General features: G+C 44.2%; 1 protein-coding gene across 6 annotated transcripts in view; it reads left to right on the forward strand.

Moving 5' to 3' along the window:
• Nucleotides 1–19,867, forward strand: part of FYB2 (FYN binding protein 2) — a 438,738-nt gene that overhangs the window by 350,693 nt on the left and 68,178 nt on the right. For all 6 annotated transcript variants that reach the window (XM_085602511.1, XM_085602512.1, XM_085602507.1 and 3 more), the window contains exon 13: nt 13,807–13,873. In XM_085602511.1, the coding sequence (XP_085458637.1) occupies nt 13,807–13,873 (67 nt within the window). The remainder of the gene's footprint in view (nt 1–13,806; nt 13,874–19,867) is intronic.

The following is a 19,867-nucleotide window of genomic DNA, read 5'->3' on the forward strand; positions in this document are numbered from 1 at the left end:
AGAGCTGCATTTAAAAGTTTCAAGTAGACCTTTACATGGGTGCAATCAAAAACATTTTTTATCATGAAAACGTTGAAATGACTATAAGAACTGTATGAATGGTATGTGTTTTCTCAGAAGGATTTTTTCCTACGAGGATGTTCGCCTTATACACCTTAAGTACAGTTGCAGTTTTGTTGAATATCTAATACTGGGGGACATAGAAGTTTGGTTGGACCACCTTGGAGATCATGATATTTATAGTTTTAAGAATATTTAAACTCTATTTCAGCATTGAAGAAGCCGGTTGTTCCCAAAAAACTTGTTGGCTGTTAATATTTCATCTAATTGTTGATTATAAATATGTCTACGTTGGACCTGACACCTTTGGATGGTCGTCCCCGCAAACGTCTTGTCTCCACCCTTCCCGTTTTGCTGAATCTTTTTGCTCGCTGTAGGACTCTGTTCACTTTACCAATACTGACCAGTGCTAAGGAGCGTGGGTGCTCTCCTTAAAACATGGTACAGTTGGCCTACACCTAATAGGCATATTTAATTTAGTTTTAAGTCCCTAGTAAATGGTACTCCACATACCCAAGGCCTGTAATTTAAATGTTACTATTGGGCATGCAGCATTCATTGTGCCACTAACCAAAGTATCCTTTAAAACAGGTCTCATGCCCACCATTGTAGCTTGTAGTGTAGTTTAAAACTGGCAATTTGAAATGCCTATGTAAATCTTTTGCCAGGCCTAAACCTTCCTTTTTAATACATATAGGTAATTCCTAAGGTAGGCCCTAAAGGCTCACAGGGGGCAAGGGGCATTTTTATTTAAAATGTAGGACAAGTTGGATTGAAGTTTTACCTGTCCTGGTAGTGAAATAGTTTTTCACTATTGCAAGGCAGATCTCTCACAAAGGATAACAATGGCTTACTGGACTTAACAAGTGATAACCTAAGTCTTCACTTAAGCGTGGAAGCAGATAGGAGCAGGTTCTTGTGCAGGCTCCCCTTGTGACAGTTCTCCTGTCCAGCTTGTCTGCAGTCCGCTACCCTCTGCTGCCTGTCTACCTGCTGCCCTCTGTTTGTGCCTTCTCTGTTAGTTTCTTGCCCTATTTGCCTTTTCTACTCATTCTTCTGCCCTCTTTTTTGGCTTTATTTGATTGTTTTTCTGTCCTCTGTTGTGCCCCTTTCTGCTCTGTTTTGCCTTGTCTGCTCACTTTTCTGCTCTCTGTTTTGCCTTTCCTGCTCCTTTCCTACCCTCTGTTTTGTTATTTCTGCTTGCTAGTTTTTCTTGCTCTGTTTGTGCCACCTCTGCTAGTTTCTTGCTCTGTTGTGCCTTTTTCTGCCTTCTTTTTTGCCTTTCAGCTAATTTTTCAGACCCCTGTTTTGCATTTTCTGTTAATTTCTTCCCACTTCCTGCCATTTCCGTCCTTCCGCCATCAGGTGCTCCGCCCTCCCCCCACGACCTATTTAATGGAAGCCGCATGGTGATCTCATTTAGCAGGTCCTCATGCCAGCTGTCCCCTGCGACAGTTCTCCAATCCAGCTTTCCCGCAGTCCACTATCATTTGCTCCGGTCTACTTGCTACCCTATTTTGCCTTTTCTTTCCTCTGTTTTGCCTTTTCTGCTCGTTTTTCTGCCCTTTGTTTTCTTTTTCTTCTTGTTCTTCCCTCTTCCCACCAGTTCCTCATGACCTGGCTTTTCGACTGAGACCTCGTACCCCAGCGCCCAAATTCACCCAGGGGTGACAGTGCCATGCTCTACAAATGCTGATTGATTGATATAAATATTATGTTTACACTCAAGTCAACTGCTATCTAAAACCCTCCTTAATGGTAAAGTGGGCTTTTAAGTCGAAATTCTGAAAATGCCACTTTTAGAAAATGGCATTTTCTTGTCTTAACCATTTGTGCCTTCTGTGAGTATCCTCAGCCACATAACTGGGATTAGCTTAATTGTTTATTCCTTCCAGACAGTGAGACAAATGGGAGCTAGAGTTGACTAGCCACTAGCACACACAAGGAAACTAGGCATCAATCTTTAGTCTCCCTAGACTACATGGATCCTTGACAGGGGAAGGCAAAAACTTGCCAGAACCAGAGGTGGGGGTACCACAGGGCATTCCCTCACTTCAAAGACTGGCACTAGGTATAAATATTGGATGTCAGGAACCACTTCTGAACCTGTGGAAGAGTCAGAAGAAAGACTGCACTGCTGTGCTGCTTCAAAAAGGATTGCCCTGCTGCCTGGGGATGAAAACCTACCAGAGTGACTCAAAGGGATAAGCTGGTGGACTCCTGTGTGAATTACAGGAATACACCAAGCTTCAGAAACCTGTCTAGACCCAATTGGACCTGTCTGTGCCCAGCTGATGGCCTATGCTGGAGTGAGGCCTGATCCCCAAGACTACCCCTAGGTCCTGGACCCTTGGCTGGCATGCAAGTGTACTCCTCCTCTCCCAACTGAGGGTTCTCTCAGAACTGACACAGTGCAACACAACATGATGCAGGAACTTGCATCACAGCACCTTGCAGCTCCCGATCTGTGGCCTCATCAGAGCAGACGCAATGTAACTAGACACAGCATCTCACAGCTTCCAATCCGTGGCCCCATCGGAACTATCTTGACTCAACGCAGGACCTCGCATCTCAGCCCAAGTACAACCTGGAAACTGGATCCTCTACCTGGTTTAAACTTGAGACTTTGTCACGGTCCAGCACGGCCGTATAACCACAGTTGCGCTGTGCGCTTTTTGACTACTTTTACCTAGGTTTTGATATTGCATATTTCCAGCCCTACTGATTGGATTTTGTGGTGTTCCGATACATTTTTTGTTTAATTTATTTTGTTTTTCTAGATTGGTGTAAAATTGTTCTTCTGTTTTCACTTTATTGCTGTTTGTGTGCTGCGTAAATACTTTACACTTTGCCTCTAAGTTACGCCTTACTGCTGTTCTGCCAAGCTACCAGAGGCTTAAGCAAGAACTCATTTATTGACTGATAGAAATGGGGGTCTCTAGTTGGAAATGGTATGCACCCTGTCCAAATAGGGACCCTTCCGTCTAGTCAGGTTAAGGGGATTACACCCTCAAGATAACCCCTGCTAACCCCCTTGGTAGCTTGGCATGAGCAGTCAGGCCTATCTCTGAGACAATGTGTAAAGCATTTGTACATATCACACACAGTAACACAGTGAAAACACTACAAATGGACACCACACCAGTTTAGACAAGTAAAGTATCTTTATCTAAACCAAACAAGACCAAAACGAAAAACATCCAGCATACACCAGGTTTTAGCAAGTCTGTTATTAGAACTCTATGGATGCGGTGATTTTACACAATGTACCTTTAGATGCGTCAAAATCCACAAAGAAAAACCGCCACAGAGGAGGGAAACGTCAGAAAACATAGCGATGGGTCGGTTCTGAGTCCCTGGGGAGGTGATGCGTCAGTTCTGCTGCACGCAGGAGAAGTGCTGTTTCGGATCTGCACTGCAAGGGGAAGCCATGCATCAAAATCCCAGACGGTTCTGGTCTGCAGGTGATGTTAGAAAACGTGACGCACAGGTGCATTGCATGGAAATCTGGACGTGCTGATGGTCAATGCAGTGGTGGCAAAATAGGCACCGCGATCCAACGATTCATCGATTCTTTCAGTCGCACAGCAGGGCCTGCGTCTGAGTCAGACATGGCGCACTGAACATGCACTGCGGCGGTTCCTTCAGTTGCGGGCAAGTGCTGCATCAATTTCTGAGGCCACATGGTGGCGGTGCGTGGAAACTTTTCCCGCATGGTGGTGCTGCATCGGAAAAACAGGCGTTGGAAGCGCGATCTGGCAATTTTGATGGTTTCAAGCAGCAAAACAACCTCCAAGGGCCCAGAACTGGAAATGGCACCACAAGGCAGGTCAGAACTCCCAACAGTGGAGTTCATTGATGTTGCACATGGAGTCTTTGATGGCCCTGAGACTTCTTAACACGGTGCAAGCACACACAAGCACTTAACACCTCAACAGGATACACAGCAAAATCCAGTCCTTTTCCTCTCCAAAGCAGAAGAAGCAACTGCAGGCCAACCTAGCCAAGCAACACACAGCAAAGGGGCAGTACTCCTCCTTATAAGCTCTTCTCCTTGGCCGAGTCTCCTCTTGATCTAAAAGTGTTCTAAAAGTCTTGGGTTTTAGGTCCAATACCTATGCCCCTTTTGGCCTTTGAATTAGGCATACTTCAAAGAAAAGTCTTTGTAGTTCACAAGTTCCTACCTTGCCCAGCCTTGGCTCCAGACACACTCCAGGGGTGTGGAGACCGCATTGTAAGAGGAAAGGCCCGACCCTTTTTTGGTGTCAGTGACCAATTCTCCCACAACTCAAGCTCAGGAAACCCATCAGTCTTGTGATGGTCCATCAGGCTAAGCAGGGCACATCTCCACACCCTTTGTGTGACTGTCTAGAGTGAATTCACAAACTCGCCCCTGTCAGTCTAAACCAGAAGTTGATTCCACAGGCAGGCAGAGGCACAGGATGGTTAAACAAGAAAAGGCACACTTTATAAAAGTGGCATTTTCAAGCACACAATTTAAAAAAACAACTTCACTAAAAGATGTATTTTTTAATTCTGAACTCAGGGAGGCCAAACTACCCAATTGAAAGTTGCACTTGTAAAAAGTTACAAGTCAGCCCCAATGATAACCCATGGGAGAGGCAGGCCTTGCTATAGTGAAAAATGAAATAGGCTGTATTTCACTATCTGGACATGTAAAACACACCAGTACATGCCCTAACTTTAACAAACACTGCAACCTGCCCATGGGGGTATCTTAGGCCTACCTTAGGGGTTCTGTACATGTAGAAAAAGGGAAGGTTAGGGCCTGGCAAGTGGGTGCACTTGCCAGGTTCGAGATGGCACTTTAGAACTGCACTCAGACACTGCAGTGGCAGGCCTGAGACAGGTTTACAGGGCTACATATGTGAGTGGCACAACCAGTACCGCAGGCCCTCTAGTGATTTTTGATTTACAGGCCCTGGGCACACACTCCGCACTTTATTAGGGCCTTACCAGTAAATCAAATATGCCAATCATAGATAAGCCAATCACCTGTACAATTTACACAGAGAGCATATGCACTTTAGCACTGATTAGCAGTAGTAAAGTGCCCAGAGTCCTACAGCCAACAAAAAGAGGGTCAGAAAAATAGGGGACAAAAGGCAAAAAGTCTGGGGATAAACCTGCCAAAAGGGCCATGTCCAACAGTGACCTTTGTGGTTCACCCTGATGAGGATCGTGGCTGCTGCTCGGGTAGGGTTTTCACCCCCCTGGACCATTAACCGCATTTTCTCACAGTTTCTATACCATAGACAAGAAAGATGTTGTATTTTAATTGACTGTTGGACAATATGTATATCCAGAAGTTCAAACTAAGAAGTCTGGATGATATGGAACTAGATGCATTCAGTTTAAAGTTTTACATACATGGAGTCTTGTTAAATTGACTTTCAAGTAATGTTTTTATGTGCAATGACATTTACTATTAATATATTGTGGCATGGACTATCGCGTGTTACCATAGTAGCCAAGGGTTTGTCACCCTTCTGACTAATTGTGGGATAGAGAATTTGCGGTGGGGTCATCCTTGTTAGGCCCACTCAAAAGGGGTAATATTTAGCTAACTTTAAATATTGTACATTTATTATTTTATGACTGTGTTGTCAGTGAAGGCCAATACGGGATGAGGGTGATGGGGAGGGGGGGGGGGGGGTTGGAATAAAATATAACTCAAATTCAGTTACCTCAACATGCTGTCTGTCCCGCATTGTGATTGGTCTTAGCGCTGCAGTTTGGTGACAAACGGGCATAGGGAGCCTGTGCATGTTCCCCACCAAGCTGTGCATTGCAGCCTGGTGAGGAACATGCAAAATGCACATGACTGTTTGGCCCGGGCCAAGAGGGCCAGCCAAACAGTCATGCGCACTTTACAGTGCAGCAACCACTCCTTCTCCCGGCTGTCACAGGAGCCCAGCCCCAGCCCGCCCTCACCTGGATGATACTAACAGAAAAATTATATTAACTTCTATTATCATTTTATTTTTCCTTTCACAGTGCTCTGAGAGCAGTGGAAAGATGCTTCTCCGCCTTAGCAGAGGAGCCGCCACTGTTTTGTAGTTGCCTTGTGGAAATGTTTAGGTGCAATACTGTAGGCCTGAATGTGTCATTTTTAGGTCTCGCCTGAGCCAGGAAATGCGCTGCAAGACATTTAGTTAGTGGATTTTTAAAGTGCTATCAGAGGCTTTTACTGGCCTCAAGCTTGCGTTCACGAGCGTATGCACGTGCGCAGCCGCCATCTGTCTTTCCTCCGTCTGGCCGTCATGGCTCATAAAGCCTTACAGCGCTCTCCCAAGCGCCTCGCTCTGCCCCTCCCCCACCACAGAGCACGTCCATGAGATGACTTTCGCAGACGCACGTCCACTCAATTTATTTTCTTTCTGCGGCCGCGTCAGTTTAATTTTATTCCGTGCCGTCCTATGCTTTCAAGAGGACATGAAATATTCCATAATGTTGCTCCTGAGCCACCACGATATACAGATTTGATGCTCTGGAATCATTACCGTCCACCTTAGAGGGCTTGCTTGAATACACATTTTAGAACACAGACAAATTAAGGCCTTGAATAGTTTCATGAGAGTTTAGTGCCATAGGCAATCTTTCTTTTAGCCTCCAAAGATGAAGTGTGCAGAATAACGTCTCACCGTAGCATCTAGCAATAAAGCGTCTTTGCACCTGACCTGGCTACTGTTACAAGTTTGACCATGCAAAACAAACATTGTTATTTAATAAAGTGTTTCGATTGCCCGTAGACTTCATTACTCTGAGTCAAGCTTTCCCTGAAGTTGCTGATTTTAATTGTAATTTGCATAGCGCACAATTTGCTAATTTTAGGTACTGCAGCGCCTTTCGCTACTCTGCCATGAGGGTGTCGTTTAGAGGGGCAGGGGCATCTTCAAGGTATGGCACGAGTTGGCTCAAATTGGGTAATTAGGACTGGCTCCTTTTACATGGGACCCAGTACTACACAACTAAAGTCAATAATCATGTTTCAGACACTAATACCTATATGCAATTGCCCCAGGACCCTACTATCCAACTGGAAAATATCCTTTCTGGTATACTTCAAGAAGCAATTGATCAAGGCTGGATCACTGACCAAACTAGAATTTTTTTAACCACAAAAAATGCCAGACGACCCAAACTCTATATGATTCCTAAAATTCACAAAAATCTACAGGACCCACCCTTTCATCCCATAGTCTCAGGCTGTGGATCAATTTTTGAACCTCTAGGCAAATTCGTGGATCATTACTTGCAACTATTTGTTCAAAATTGGTCTTCATATGTGAAAGGCACCACTCATTTCCAACAGAAATTGACCTCCATCAACAACAGGGACCTCACAGACATCATCTTGTGCACCATTGACGTCACGGCTCTATACACATCCATACCACACCAAGCTGGCCTCGAAGCGGTAGAGTGGGCACTACTGCAAACACCTGACATTGATGTTGAAAGACTGTTCATCTTGAAAATCTTAAATTTCTGTCTCAATCATAGTTACTTTGAATGGGAGGGAAACTTCTATGCTCAACTGACTGGTACTTCAATGGGTTTTTCGGGAGCACCTGCATACGCGAATACCTTCATGGCCCTATTTGAATCAGAAAACATTATGTCAAACCCTAAATGGTGGAACCATGCACTAATGTATTGCAGGTACATTGACGACATCTTCATACTATGGACAGACACCAGTACCCATTAAGAAACCATGATCACTGAGCTCAATACAATCAACCCCAGGATTCAATTTACTCATAATATTCAACAACAAAAGATTCATTTTTTGGACGTTCTCATCACTAAGTCTCCAGACAAAAATAATTTTGAAACTTCCGTTTTCCAGAAACCGACAGATCGCAACAGTACACTGATTTATAACCATTTTCACCCCAACAGCCTGTTAAGGAACCTTCCATACTCCCAATTACTGAGTTAGACGTATTTGTTCTAACCCTGACACCACCAAGGTTAAAGAACAAGAATACATAAAACGCTTTAAGGAACGGGGATATCCTGATAATGTCCTTCAAGATTGTTTCACACGAGCACAACAACTTGGCCGACAAGAGTTACTGCAACAATCCATCAAACAATCATCAGACCGCATGGTGTTTGTGTCCAAATTCTCTACAGCATCCAAATCCATTCGTCTCATTATCAACTCTAGATGGGAGATGCTAGCATCTGAAGATGACTTTAACAGCCTATTTGCTACTAAACCATTGTTTGCATACACACTGGGAAAAACCTTGAAAACATTACTATCTTCTCCTTCCCCAATTCAGTCTACCTTCAAGTTTAAAGGCACTATGAAATGCAATAATTGAATCCACTGAATAATGTCATCAGAGGCGATGTGTTATCTCATCCATTATCTGGAAAACCAATAATTCTCAAACACTCATGTGATTGCAATTCGATGAATGTCATCTACTGCATTAAATGCCCCTGCGGCAAAGCTTGAATAGGAAAAACCGAAAGAAAAATCAAGGTCAGAATTACTGAACACAAAAGTAAAATTAGGAATCGGAGCTCCACCTCTCCGTTAGCTACACATTGGAATGAATCTCGCCACATTATATCACAACTAAGGTTCCAGATTGTTGAATCTGTTACACCCACGCCTGGTGTAGACATCACAAAAACACTTCTTCAAAGAGAAATTTATAAAATTCCTCAACACCATGATTCCATCTGGTCTCAATGACCGCATTGATATGAGCTGTTTTCTGTAAACCTTATTACTTCTCTTAGCCAGTTGACCTTACTTATGAACCCACAAAATACAACCAGGTTCGCATTGATTTCTCAACAGCATAGACTCATTTATTGGTCTTCAGGTTTATTCACCCATCTTCTGCTTCAAATTCGTTTGACACACAATTTAATTCAATGTACTGTTTATTTAAGATGGTATTACCTAATTCTACTGTAAACATGTCTGTTTTCATTGTTAATGTTGTGTTTTTTTCCGTTCACTCTTTTTTAACTTCAGCACCACTTTCATCACCACATCTAACCCGGTCACCTTTTAATTTTTTACTTTCCATCTTTAATCAGCCCATCTTTTGTGACTCTTTAATATCTGATGTTAGTCTCCACGTCGCAGCTACAGTTCTTTTTCTGCCCTATTCACATCATCACGCTTTTTCTTCTTCTCTTTTTTCAACCTTCGAACACATGATATTTTCATCTAGCTCGCGTTTCGCACACCAAGTTTTTACTTTCATTATTTCCTCCACTTCCAGTATGTTTTATTTCATACTTCACTATTCGTCAAGTTTTTTGACGACAGTATTATTTCCTCATTGCAAATTATCTTAGTTCAAAGTATTTTTACCATTTTCGTAATGCGAGTCACATGACACACCCGTCTCTTCCGGGATTTAATCTGCGTGCGGGATTTAATCTGCGCGCGGCTTCTTATCCAGTCACCGCGTTTCTTACTGGAATGCTTTATTTTCTGACGGCATCCATCTCGTCTACGAGGACTTCCGTATCACTGAATTAGGTAAGCCTTACAAATTTAGGCCACGTACGCGTGTCCAGACACACATTGTTAACAGTGCTAACCATATGCCCATTGTTTATAGGCTTATATACCTGTCCCATGGCGACCGGCATATTTTCAAACGTTCACTAACCTTGGTGTTCCAACACACATACGCCGCAAGTGCTACGATAACTCCACATACTATTTTTCTGAGGTAAGCGCTTACCAACGAGAGACGCATTACGCCATTCAGATGCTATTCTATACTTCCAGTTAATTCCATGTTTCAATTTTAAACAGGTTTACCTAGTAATTATCTTCATGACCCTTCTGGTCTCTCCCATCATTCTTTGAACTACGCCACCAAGGTGAGCGGCATTATAATTTTTCTCCACCTCTGGTCACTTTCACGTAGTTTTCAGCCCACATCTTCACTTTTGTCTTCATTTATTTCTCCAGTATCCCAGTCACAGCACCAGAGAATTGTAGTCTTTCTCGCTTCACTATTATCTCTCATTCTTCTCTATCATTAATCCTTTTATCACTGATATTAACAGTCACCAGGATATTGGGTTTCCCCTTTTTTCTCCTTCTCCATTTTATCCTTTATTTGTTTTACCATCATGTCAAAACAGAGATGTATCAGTTACCGTCACGAGTAACGCATGTACACTATGTTCACAGGCTAATGTTCACCACCACAGCATCGCTGCAGTACTAATATATATTACAAAAATTATTTATTATCTCCATATTTACTTTAGGTTTTCCCCTGACGAAGGGATTTAAGATCCGGAAATGCATTGGCCACTTCTATCAATGACATGAAGAAAACTGTCATTATTGGTTTTACTGTTTCCATGATCATTGTACACTCTATTAAGAATGATTAATATGATGTACCTCACAATTGTCCTAACAGTGATGTTAAAATGAATAATTGACAATTGTATTTGCATTTGAGTTACTAAATATACCACTGAATTATGCTACTTACCAAAATGTTCGTTGAAACTTGAGTTTACTTATTTGTTAAATTACTTTTTGGATATTTTCCAAACCAGTGAACAGTGCGAGGCACAGAGTGGGCTTTCCCACTATTGTTCTTACAAAAGTCCATAGGACATGTTTATGCTTTATTTAAATTAGTCCACTACAAAACACCGAAAGGTAATTGCCTTGAGCGCGTCGCTGAAACATGAAATGCGGGGGGGATTGGGGAATTCACAGTCCTCTTAAATTCTTCCTCTGGACAATTTAAATACGGCAAATATTCTTTCTAATGCTCTCACTCCCGACGCCAGCACTTTTGACGTTGACAGTATTTTGGTATACTTTCTCGCACTGACGCTGGTGCGCGCGTGTCTTCGAATTGCAAATGTTTTCTGGCCTTTCTGAGAACATTCAGCTGAACGATGACGTCTATGCTGGCACCTTACCCAATTATCATTGGCCTTTGTCTTATCTGCCACTGAAAAATAAGCATTGGCATAGCCAATAGGTTTTGCTTTTGGGACCTTATAAGTGTTTAGCCATGCAACAGTTGATGTTGTTGCGCCAAGGATATTGTGCTGCATAACTAAATACTTATAAGGTCCCAAAAGCGAGACCTATTGGCTATGCCAATGCTTGTTTCATGATGGCAAGTGAGTGACCTAGGTTATAGCATCTTTGGTTCATTCTGAAAAGCTGTCAAATGCCATAGGTTGGATCTGTTTATTATGGAAAGTCATGACAAAGGTAGTAATTATGTGAAGACTATATGTTAAAACAGATTGGTCTGTACAGGTTGTGGCCACGTTGGAACTTTAAAGCAATGATGCACTGTAAAAAATACCATTCCAAGGTGGCCGCCTGCTGCTATAGTTTGTTCTATTTTGTTGCATGCATCTGCCCACTACGTTTAGATTATATTTTTTTAACTTTTATTCTTTCATCTTTCTTATGTGTGTGGATGGATCAGTTGGTGGATGAATGGATGCATGACTGCGAGAATAATTGACAGAGTGTATGTGTGATTGTGAACTGAATATCTAAGCTCACCAGTCACAGGTAGTTGAAGTTATAAGCCAGACCTGTCTGCATTGCCAATGCTTGCTTTTAGGGCAAGCCTTCTCCTGCGTGTAACAAGTCCTATTTGTTTGCCTCTGCACTGAACGTTTCCATGGTGAAGTTCTCCTTAAAGTGCAGAAAAATTAGATCACAGCAGTTCCGACTGTGCCACTTTGTGATGGGTTGAATGAATATTGTCAGTGAATCCAACTCAGCTGTAACTAAGGGCCAGATGTACGAAGACATTTTTCCATAGGCACAGAATGGGTAAAACTGTTTGATACATCTGACCCGAAGTGTCGGAGGCAAAAGGTAAGTGTTGGTGCAGACCATCAGCCGACACTGAAGTGTCTGCAGAAGCATCTGAAGTATCTGTGGTCCCTGCCTGTCACTGCTGTGCTATACCGAAGCGCAGACAGAAATTAGAATTCAGGCTGCCTCTACTTTTATAGAGTGGAGGCCATGTATAACCACAGATGCTGCCGGAGAGCTGATGGAATGATGCTCTGGCGCCGAGCACCACAAATGCTGCTTGCAGGTTTCCCTACGTATGTGGTAGGGCATCACTGTGCCTCACCACACACAAACTGAGGGGGGAGGATGACTGCAGCGGGATGGAGCAGCTGTTGGTGAGGGCACTGTCGCTGGTCTTCGAAGCAACACAAATTACATTACTGCGCATGTGTGATATGTCATCAGATGTTCCCACAGTTCCTTGGAGATCTGAAAGAGCCAGTGCCTAAAGAGGGCTTGGCCAAATAAACCAATAGGTGAACAGAGCTCACCAAAAGCCCCCTTTTGTACATGAGACCGTCATATATTTGCATGTTGTTTGATGACAATAGATTTTTCCAGACAGCTACACTGGGCAAAGCCGAGCGCTAAAATAGCGCGCGCGCCGCCATTATGGTGATCGCACGAGTCCCCGGGGGCAAGGAGGAGTGCACTCCCACCTCCCCTGAGGGTCCAATAGGCGGCATACGGAGGGGTGTGAACCGGAAGCACTTAAGTGCTTCCGGTTCACGCGGGTGCCCAACTTTGGGGTCTAACTGGTTTAGACCGGCCTGGCCCATGCCTCCCCTTAAAAGGTGGCATGGGGAGCAGAACAGTCTCTTGTTCCTTTGCTCACCACAGGCACAGCACCCGGGCCACCAGCGGCTCGTAATTTGTTTTCCGCACCCACCATCCCCTAAGGCAGGCATTTTAAATATGTTTCTCAGTAATGTATTTGCTTTGTTCTTTTAACTTTCATTGCAGGTATCTCAGGAGATCAGATTGAATGTAAATATGATGATGATTTGTTGAATTTGTAATAAAAGTGTCTATTTGAATAGTGTCAGTACAGGATTTTTAATGCAGAATTATGTAGTTGAAATGTGTAGCATTTATTAAAATCTCAGTACATGAAACTCCAGGGGCAGTGACGGCCAGTAGGTAGGCTGTCTGGGTGCGGGGGCCAGGGGAGACACTCTTCCCAGTGGGCCTGTGGCCACCCTCGCACGCGCATCAGGGTGCAAGTATGCAGAACTTTGCAGCCCCTGTTTATGGAGTTTAGGGCACAGGGGGGGCCTGTCGGAGAATATCTGTCCGATAAGCTGTACCCCCTGCGCAAGCCTACTCCAGCGGAGTAATTTGTAGTTTGCTGGGATCTAGAGGCTGCCAGTCATTGACCTTGCCGTAGGCTCTAGAGGGGACACGCAGAAAGTGAATATATGCATTGTTGGATTTACGGTAGGAATGTTGTGTGTATTAGAGTATAAGGTTAGCCACGTTACATCATCTGTCTAACCATGTATCCGGGCTTTCTGCGTAATTGTACATAATGTAAATAAATAATGTTTTTTTAATTTTTTGTAATAAATACGGCCAGGGGGTTACACCCCCTAATCCAAAAGTTGGTGTGGTCTTATTAATTGCATTGAAGGAGGGAGGAAAACTCCATCCGTACAAGGGCTGCGGGTACAAAAGGTAAATAGGGGACTCGGGAAATAACAGGCCATATTGTCTGTAGTCGGACATACTGTTTTATAAATTAGATCTATCCTTTGATTAAAAACTCATCCTATAGATCCACGCTGCTTTCAAGACTTGCATGTTCTCTCTACTGGTTTCCTATTATATACATAATATCACATAAACATACTAAAGGTATTTTTTTTTTTTTTAAGGACTGTCTTGAAATACAAGAACAAGAAAAGCGAAAAAGAAGAAAAACTGTTCCGAGAAAGATTCCAGGTGAATATATTTTTTTATTGTCTGCTTTTTTGACCTGCCTGTGCTGCTGTACTGAAGATGGGCTCCAAATTTGCCGTTTTCTTCCCATGGAATCCTAATACAATTTTGATTTTTTTCACATTATCATTATTTTTACATTGTTATGCTTTTCCTCCCATTGATGTTATTTTTCTTATTAATGTTATTATTTCGCCACTTATTGCAATATTTTTAACAAACCTTAAGGTGGCAATTCATCTAAGAGCTCTGTAATATGAGTGACCATAATTTAGGCAAACAGTATTTTTTATTTTTTTTTGTTTGTTTTTTAGCAATTTTGATACTATGGGCACTATCTCTTAGGTAATCTTCTAAATAGTCGTAGTAAACATCGCTGGGGTCGGGACGTGTTGTCCTCCAGAATGGATGCGGCAATGTGCCCCTAATGATGAGATTCGTAGCAGCATTTCAAAATAAAATCAATAAGTAAGATTACCTCAAAAAGAAAGTTCGAGATTGAGTATTTTTCAGATTTTTTTTCTAAATTAACCATAGTCCAAAATGTGCCGCAAATCAATCGACAAATAGACAGGCTTACCTTGTAAAGACCCAATAAGAGCGGTCTCACACCCAAAAAGATCTGTCTCACACCCAAATTCAAGGGTTTTCATAGCAAATTTCACGATAGAAAGCGATCAAAATTTCATGGTAAGCATGAGGTGAGCAAATGTATCAATGAAACAACAAATCACATTTCAGCATATTAAAACGCCATGTAATATCACCATTCTAGCACTATTCATCTACCTGAAAAATTTGCCACTTCTAACGTAATCTCATTAGAGGTGTCAGAAGAAAAATAGATACATGAACAACTAAATGTTTCGTAAGTGAAGGCTTCCTCCTGAGTTCTTCGAGAATAACATCATTAAGAATCAAACGGCCCACATCTTGCTGTGTGCGGTGTCAATGAGAAGTATAAACACGATAAATATTATCAAGCGGCAACCATGTTATTTCAAAATGGAGTTGAGGCCTAGCTAGTGTACAACATAGTTCTGCACATTACAGTTTTTTTTGTTTCAATTGCAAATGTCTCTTAATAATAGACATATATAATTATAATAAGAAAAAAACTCCTGCAATACACAATCCTAAATTGATAAGTGAAAAAATATATTCCATACTTGGCAAATTTGATTTCTCAAATGGTGCTTCGAAAAGTGAGAGAGCCTGTCGCCTTGAGCTGAAAATTCTGAATCCTATTCTGTGCACCCTGGTTAAGGGGTTCATAATAGTTGTGCTGTGTCTCTGTGCAATCTGACACTTTCGATCTGTGTCCTGTCCTTTTTAGGTCTCACCTAGCGTTGCAGCGCTCATGCGCTGCTCGCTCTGCGAGGCATATTGTAGTAGGATATCTTTTAGAAGTGGAGTGGAAGCCCCGTCCTTCTTTTTCATCGGCTGGCGTCATAGTCCATGGTAAACGCTGGCTTCTGATTGAAAATGAGGCTTCTTAGTCCCTCCTTGTTACCGCCCTGTTTCCTTTTGGGGCCACCCATGAGGACTGGATCTTTTACTTGCGACGTTATACTGTCTCCTTCATTTAGTCAGTAAGCACTATGTTTTTTCATTCTGCTTTTGTGTTTGCCCAGATTTATGGTTTGTTATCTCAGCCATGCCTCTCCACAGGGACAGCAGATTCCCTGCCGCTGAGCGGCGTGCCTCGCTCCCATTTTATATATATATCCTGGGGGTTTGAACGTATGCGGGGACCGGATGAGACACTGAGACATTATTTACCGGGTCTCGCTTTCACCGAGCCTTACCCTGCACTGCGCCAGCCGACGCGGGCACAATTTTGAAAAGAAATCCTCCACGCAACACTAACCCGGTAAAGATGAACTCTGGGAGATGTAGTTTTCTACCACACTGCATCTAGTGGGCGGATACAAGACTTTGGGAGCGGAGCAATCCCACCAATGGGATGTGCAGAGGGTAATTTTTAAGGCGGTGTCAAAGCGAGACATGGATAGCATCGGCATCTGAAGGAGGCGATACTACGCCGAAATGCATCATGCCATGTTGCTTGTCAATAAAGTGCCTCCCTAAGGAATCCTCGTGTGGCCTCTTCTTCGCACTGAAGGGGAGTATGGTGATATATGCGCGTCAGCCAGAGACGCGAAAGAGGCCCCGTTCAGCAAGTTGGCTGGGGCTTTCACTGGCTCCTGCTGTTTCAGCCTTCTTTTGCCCAAGGTATTGGGATAGCTCCAGCCCACCATCCAGCGAAGGTAAAGCAAAGGGCCGCTGCCAGTGGCAGCTCGTGACTGCACGTGAGGCGAAAATCACTGTATTGGAACCTACGGCCCGGCGGACACTTATCCTGGGGGTTTGAACGTATGCGGGGACCGGATGAGACACTGAGACATTATTTACCGGGTCTCGCTTTCACCGAGCCTTACCCTGCACTGCGCCAGCCGACACGGGCACAATTTTGAAAAGAAATCCTCCACGCAACACTAACCCGGTAAAGATGAACTCTGGGAGATGTAGTTTTCTACCACACTGCATCTAGTGGGCGGATACAAGACTTTGGGAGCGGAGCAATCCCACCAATGGGATGTGCAGAGGGTAATTTTTAAGGCGGTGTCAAAGCGAGACATGGATAGCATCGGCATCTGAAGAAGGCGATACTACGCCGAAATGCATCATGCCATGTTGCTTGTCAATAAAGTGCCTCCCTAAGGAATCCTCGTGTGGCCTCTTCTTCTTCGCACTGAAGGAGAGTATGGTGATATATATATATATATATATATATATATATATATATATATATATATATATATAATATATACCAAAACTCACTTTGGATAAAAGCAAGCAGGACACAGCTCCGGTATTTCAAGTGGTTTAATTCAATTAAAAGCGCGGTTGGACTCTCAGGTTCGTGAAACGCCAAGGCAGACGCGTTTCTGGCCGGGACGGGCTTCATCAGTGCCAGTCTCACAGGTAAGAGATTTCACCTGGTGTCCCATTTGTAGTTTCTAAGCCCCTCCTCCTGAACGAGGTATGTACCTCCTCGCGCTGCATCCCCAAGCATGCTGCATCATGGGTCGTGTAGTACAATGAGGCAATCCATACAGTGACGAATTTATTCCAAAACACCCAGTGGTGTCCCACGACGTGGCAATGACTCACGCACCACCGCAGTTTGTCAGGGATACGATGTTCCGGTTCATTCCACAAATATCACCTTCTCAGGCAGTAAAATACCGCCTCCTCTCTCCCCATGCTGAAGCTAGCTGCACTATGGCAATTGTTCCGCTCGGGGGGGCTCCGTGTTGCATTTTCGTGCACAACCAAAGATTTGCTGATCAACACACGGTGCTCCAGATCGAGAGGGCGTGCTCCTCGCCGGTGTCCGCAACCGGCCAAACATAGAAACCAAAACTCACTTTGGATAAAAGTAAGCAGGACACAGCTCCGGTATTTCAAGTGGTTTAATTCAATTAAAAGCGCGGTTGGACTCTCAGGTTCGTGAAACGCCAAGGCAGACGCGTTTCTGGCCGGGACGGCCTTCATCAGTGCCAGTCTCACAGGTAAGGGATTTCACCTGGTGTCCCATTATGTCGTTTCTAAGCCCCTCCTCCTGAACGAGGTATGTACCTCTTCGCGCTGCATCCCTAAGCATGCTGCATCATGGGTCGTGTAGTACAATGAGGCAATCCATACAGTGACGAATTTATTCCAAAACACCCAGTGGTGTCCCACGACGTGGCAATGACTCACGCACCACCGCAGTTTGTCAGGGATACGATGTTCCGGTTCATTCCACAAATATCACCTTCTCAGGCAGTAAAATACCGCCTCCTCTCTCCCCATGCTGAAGCTAGCTGCACTATGTCAATTGTTCCGCTCGGGGTGGCTCCGTGTTGCATTTTCGTGCACAACCAAAGATTTGCTGATCAACACACGGTGCTCCAGATCGAGAGGGCGTGCTCCTCGCCGGTGTCAGCAACCGGCCAAACATAGAAACCAAAACTCACTTTGGATAAAAGCAAGCAGGACACAGCTCCGGTATTTCAAGTGGTTTAATTCAATTAAAAGCGCGGTTGGACTCTCAGGTTCGTGAAACGCCAAGGCAGACGCGTTTCTGGCCGGGACGGCCTTCATCAGTGCCAGTACAATGAGGCAATCCATACAGTGACGAATTTATTCCAAAACACCCAGCCCTGCTGACATCTCATTATGGAGAGCGGTTCCCACCTTTATCGCAGGCTGCTGAGCTGTCCCTGACACAGCGCGTGTGGCCCGAGTTAATCAAGGGCAGTCCCCGGGAGCAGATAAAGGTTGCCGGCTCCTGAGCCGGATAAAGCCAGTTCATCTGTTGTAATCACTCGTGGAGTGGGTGAGGCCATAGGTCACATCCCATGCCTTCTCTGTCACAACCATCTCTTCTGAGGGTGCCACGGCAGGGTTGTTTGTGTGGGGTAGGTTTCCCTTTCGTGCTATTGGAGGGATGGCCCCTCGGTAGCAGCGTCTTAGCCAGTAAGTCATGGGCCATAGTGTGTGGAAGGCAATTGGCTTCTTGGCTGCTGTTTCACTTGTGACAACAGCAATAATCAGAGTTCGGTGGGCCCCACGGGCCAGTGGTGGAACAATAGCCTGAGGGGAGGGGGGTCCAGGGGCCCCCTCCAACACTGCACTTGCAGTGGGGCCCCTGATGGGGCCTTACAGCTCCTGACTGAGTCCGGAGCATGGAGGCCCCCTCTGTAAATTATGCAGGGTGCGAGCCAGCCAAGCATACAGAATGCGTATACAGAAGCTGGCATCGTTGGTTGTTAGGGGAAAGCAGACTTCTAAGTTAGTGTAAATAAACTAAAAGGCTGCGACAGACTGCAACTAATCACCGTTGCAAAACACCCAAAAAAGTGATTGAAGAAATTTGTGTCCAGTTTGTTGTGGGCGGCATCGGCCAAGTCACTGTTGGCTACACATCCAAGAAACTAATCACATAGGCTTTATGGGGGTTATTTTATTGCAGGTCAGGGCGGTGGTGTTTTATGGTTTTGTGTTCTTACACTAGTCAGTGGTGGAAACGTGCCCTGCAGCATGCACGCACCCCTCAAACTGCAGCTTCTTCCAATCCTCCCCCTGTCTCCTTCTCTCAGCCTGAAACCTGATCGACAACAGTAGTCGAGGGGGAGGGTCGGGCAGCAAGACCCAAATGTTTCCCATGTGGCTTTTATGGTTGTCATGTTAGGCTTCCTGCACTTGGAGTTAATTTGTCTTTTATCTTTCTCGGCCTGTGTGCCTGAATGCGAGGACTGACCGGGATTAGGTATTTTAGGAAATGGGGAGAATTGTATGTTTTTTGCAAGATGGCAAAAACCTCAATTAACTCTTCATGTTCTAGTGCCCCTGTAAAGTGTGCACTCCTCAATCGCCTTAATTCCCACCTCATGTGGGACCATGCCGGAAAGTATTGTAAGCTTTTTAACTACATTTCACAACTTTGGATAGAAAACCATGCCTGCAGTTTATTGGCTTTGTGGGTGTCTGTGGCCCCTCCTTCATCCGCATGCACCATCACACCTACCTGCCCTTGGTGGTGGATTAATTTTGCGATTTTGCTGAATAGGCCTAGCCAATATCCATAATATTAGGCCAGGGTTTTAACAGACACCATTTTGTGCAAATATAAGAATTTGAATTACAAAGGAATGAGGGTTTCTGCAGCATGGCTGCCAAAAGAGTGACTTAGTCTTGTATTGGCCAGTTACCTCCATGACAGGTCTTGATTTTCTTCCTTCGGGTGCCAGGCGAGCTCAACTGTATTAGTTAACTGCTGCCAAAGATACACGAACCCACCGAGCTATCTTAGTATTGCATTTGTCTGCTCTGTGAGCATACCCATGGTGCAGCAGCACCCTTCATGAGCTCAATTTGTGTAATTGACAAAATGCACAATAGGTTTGCCAACTGCATTAAAAACTGGCTCCCGGCTTGAAAGTAAAC

This window comes from Triturus cristatus, chromosome 4_2 (genome assembly GCF_964204655.1).
Source record: "Triturus cristatus chromosome 4_2, aTriCri1.1, whole genome shotgun sequence".
In the NCBI taxonomy this organism is placed as follows: Eukaryota; Metazoa; Chordata; class Amphibia; order Caudata; family Salamandridae; genus Triturus; species Triturus cristatus.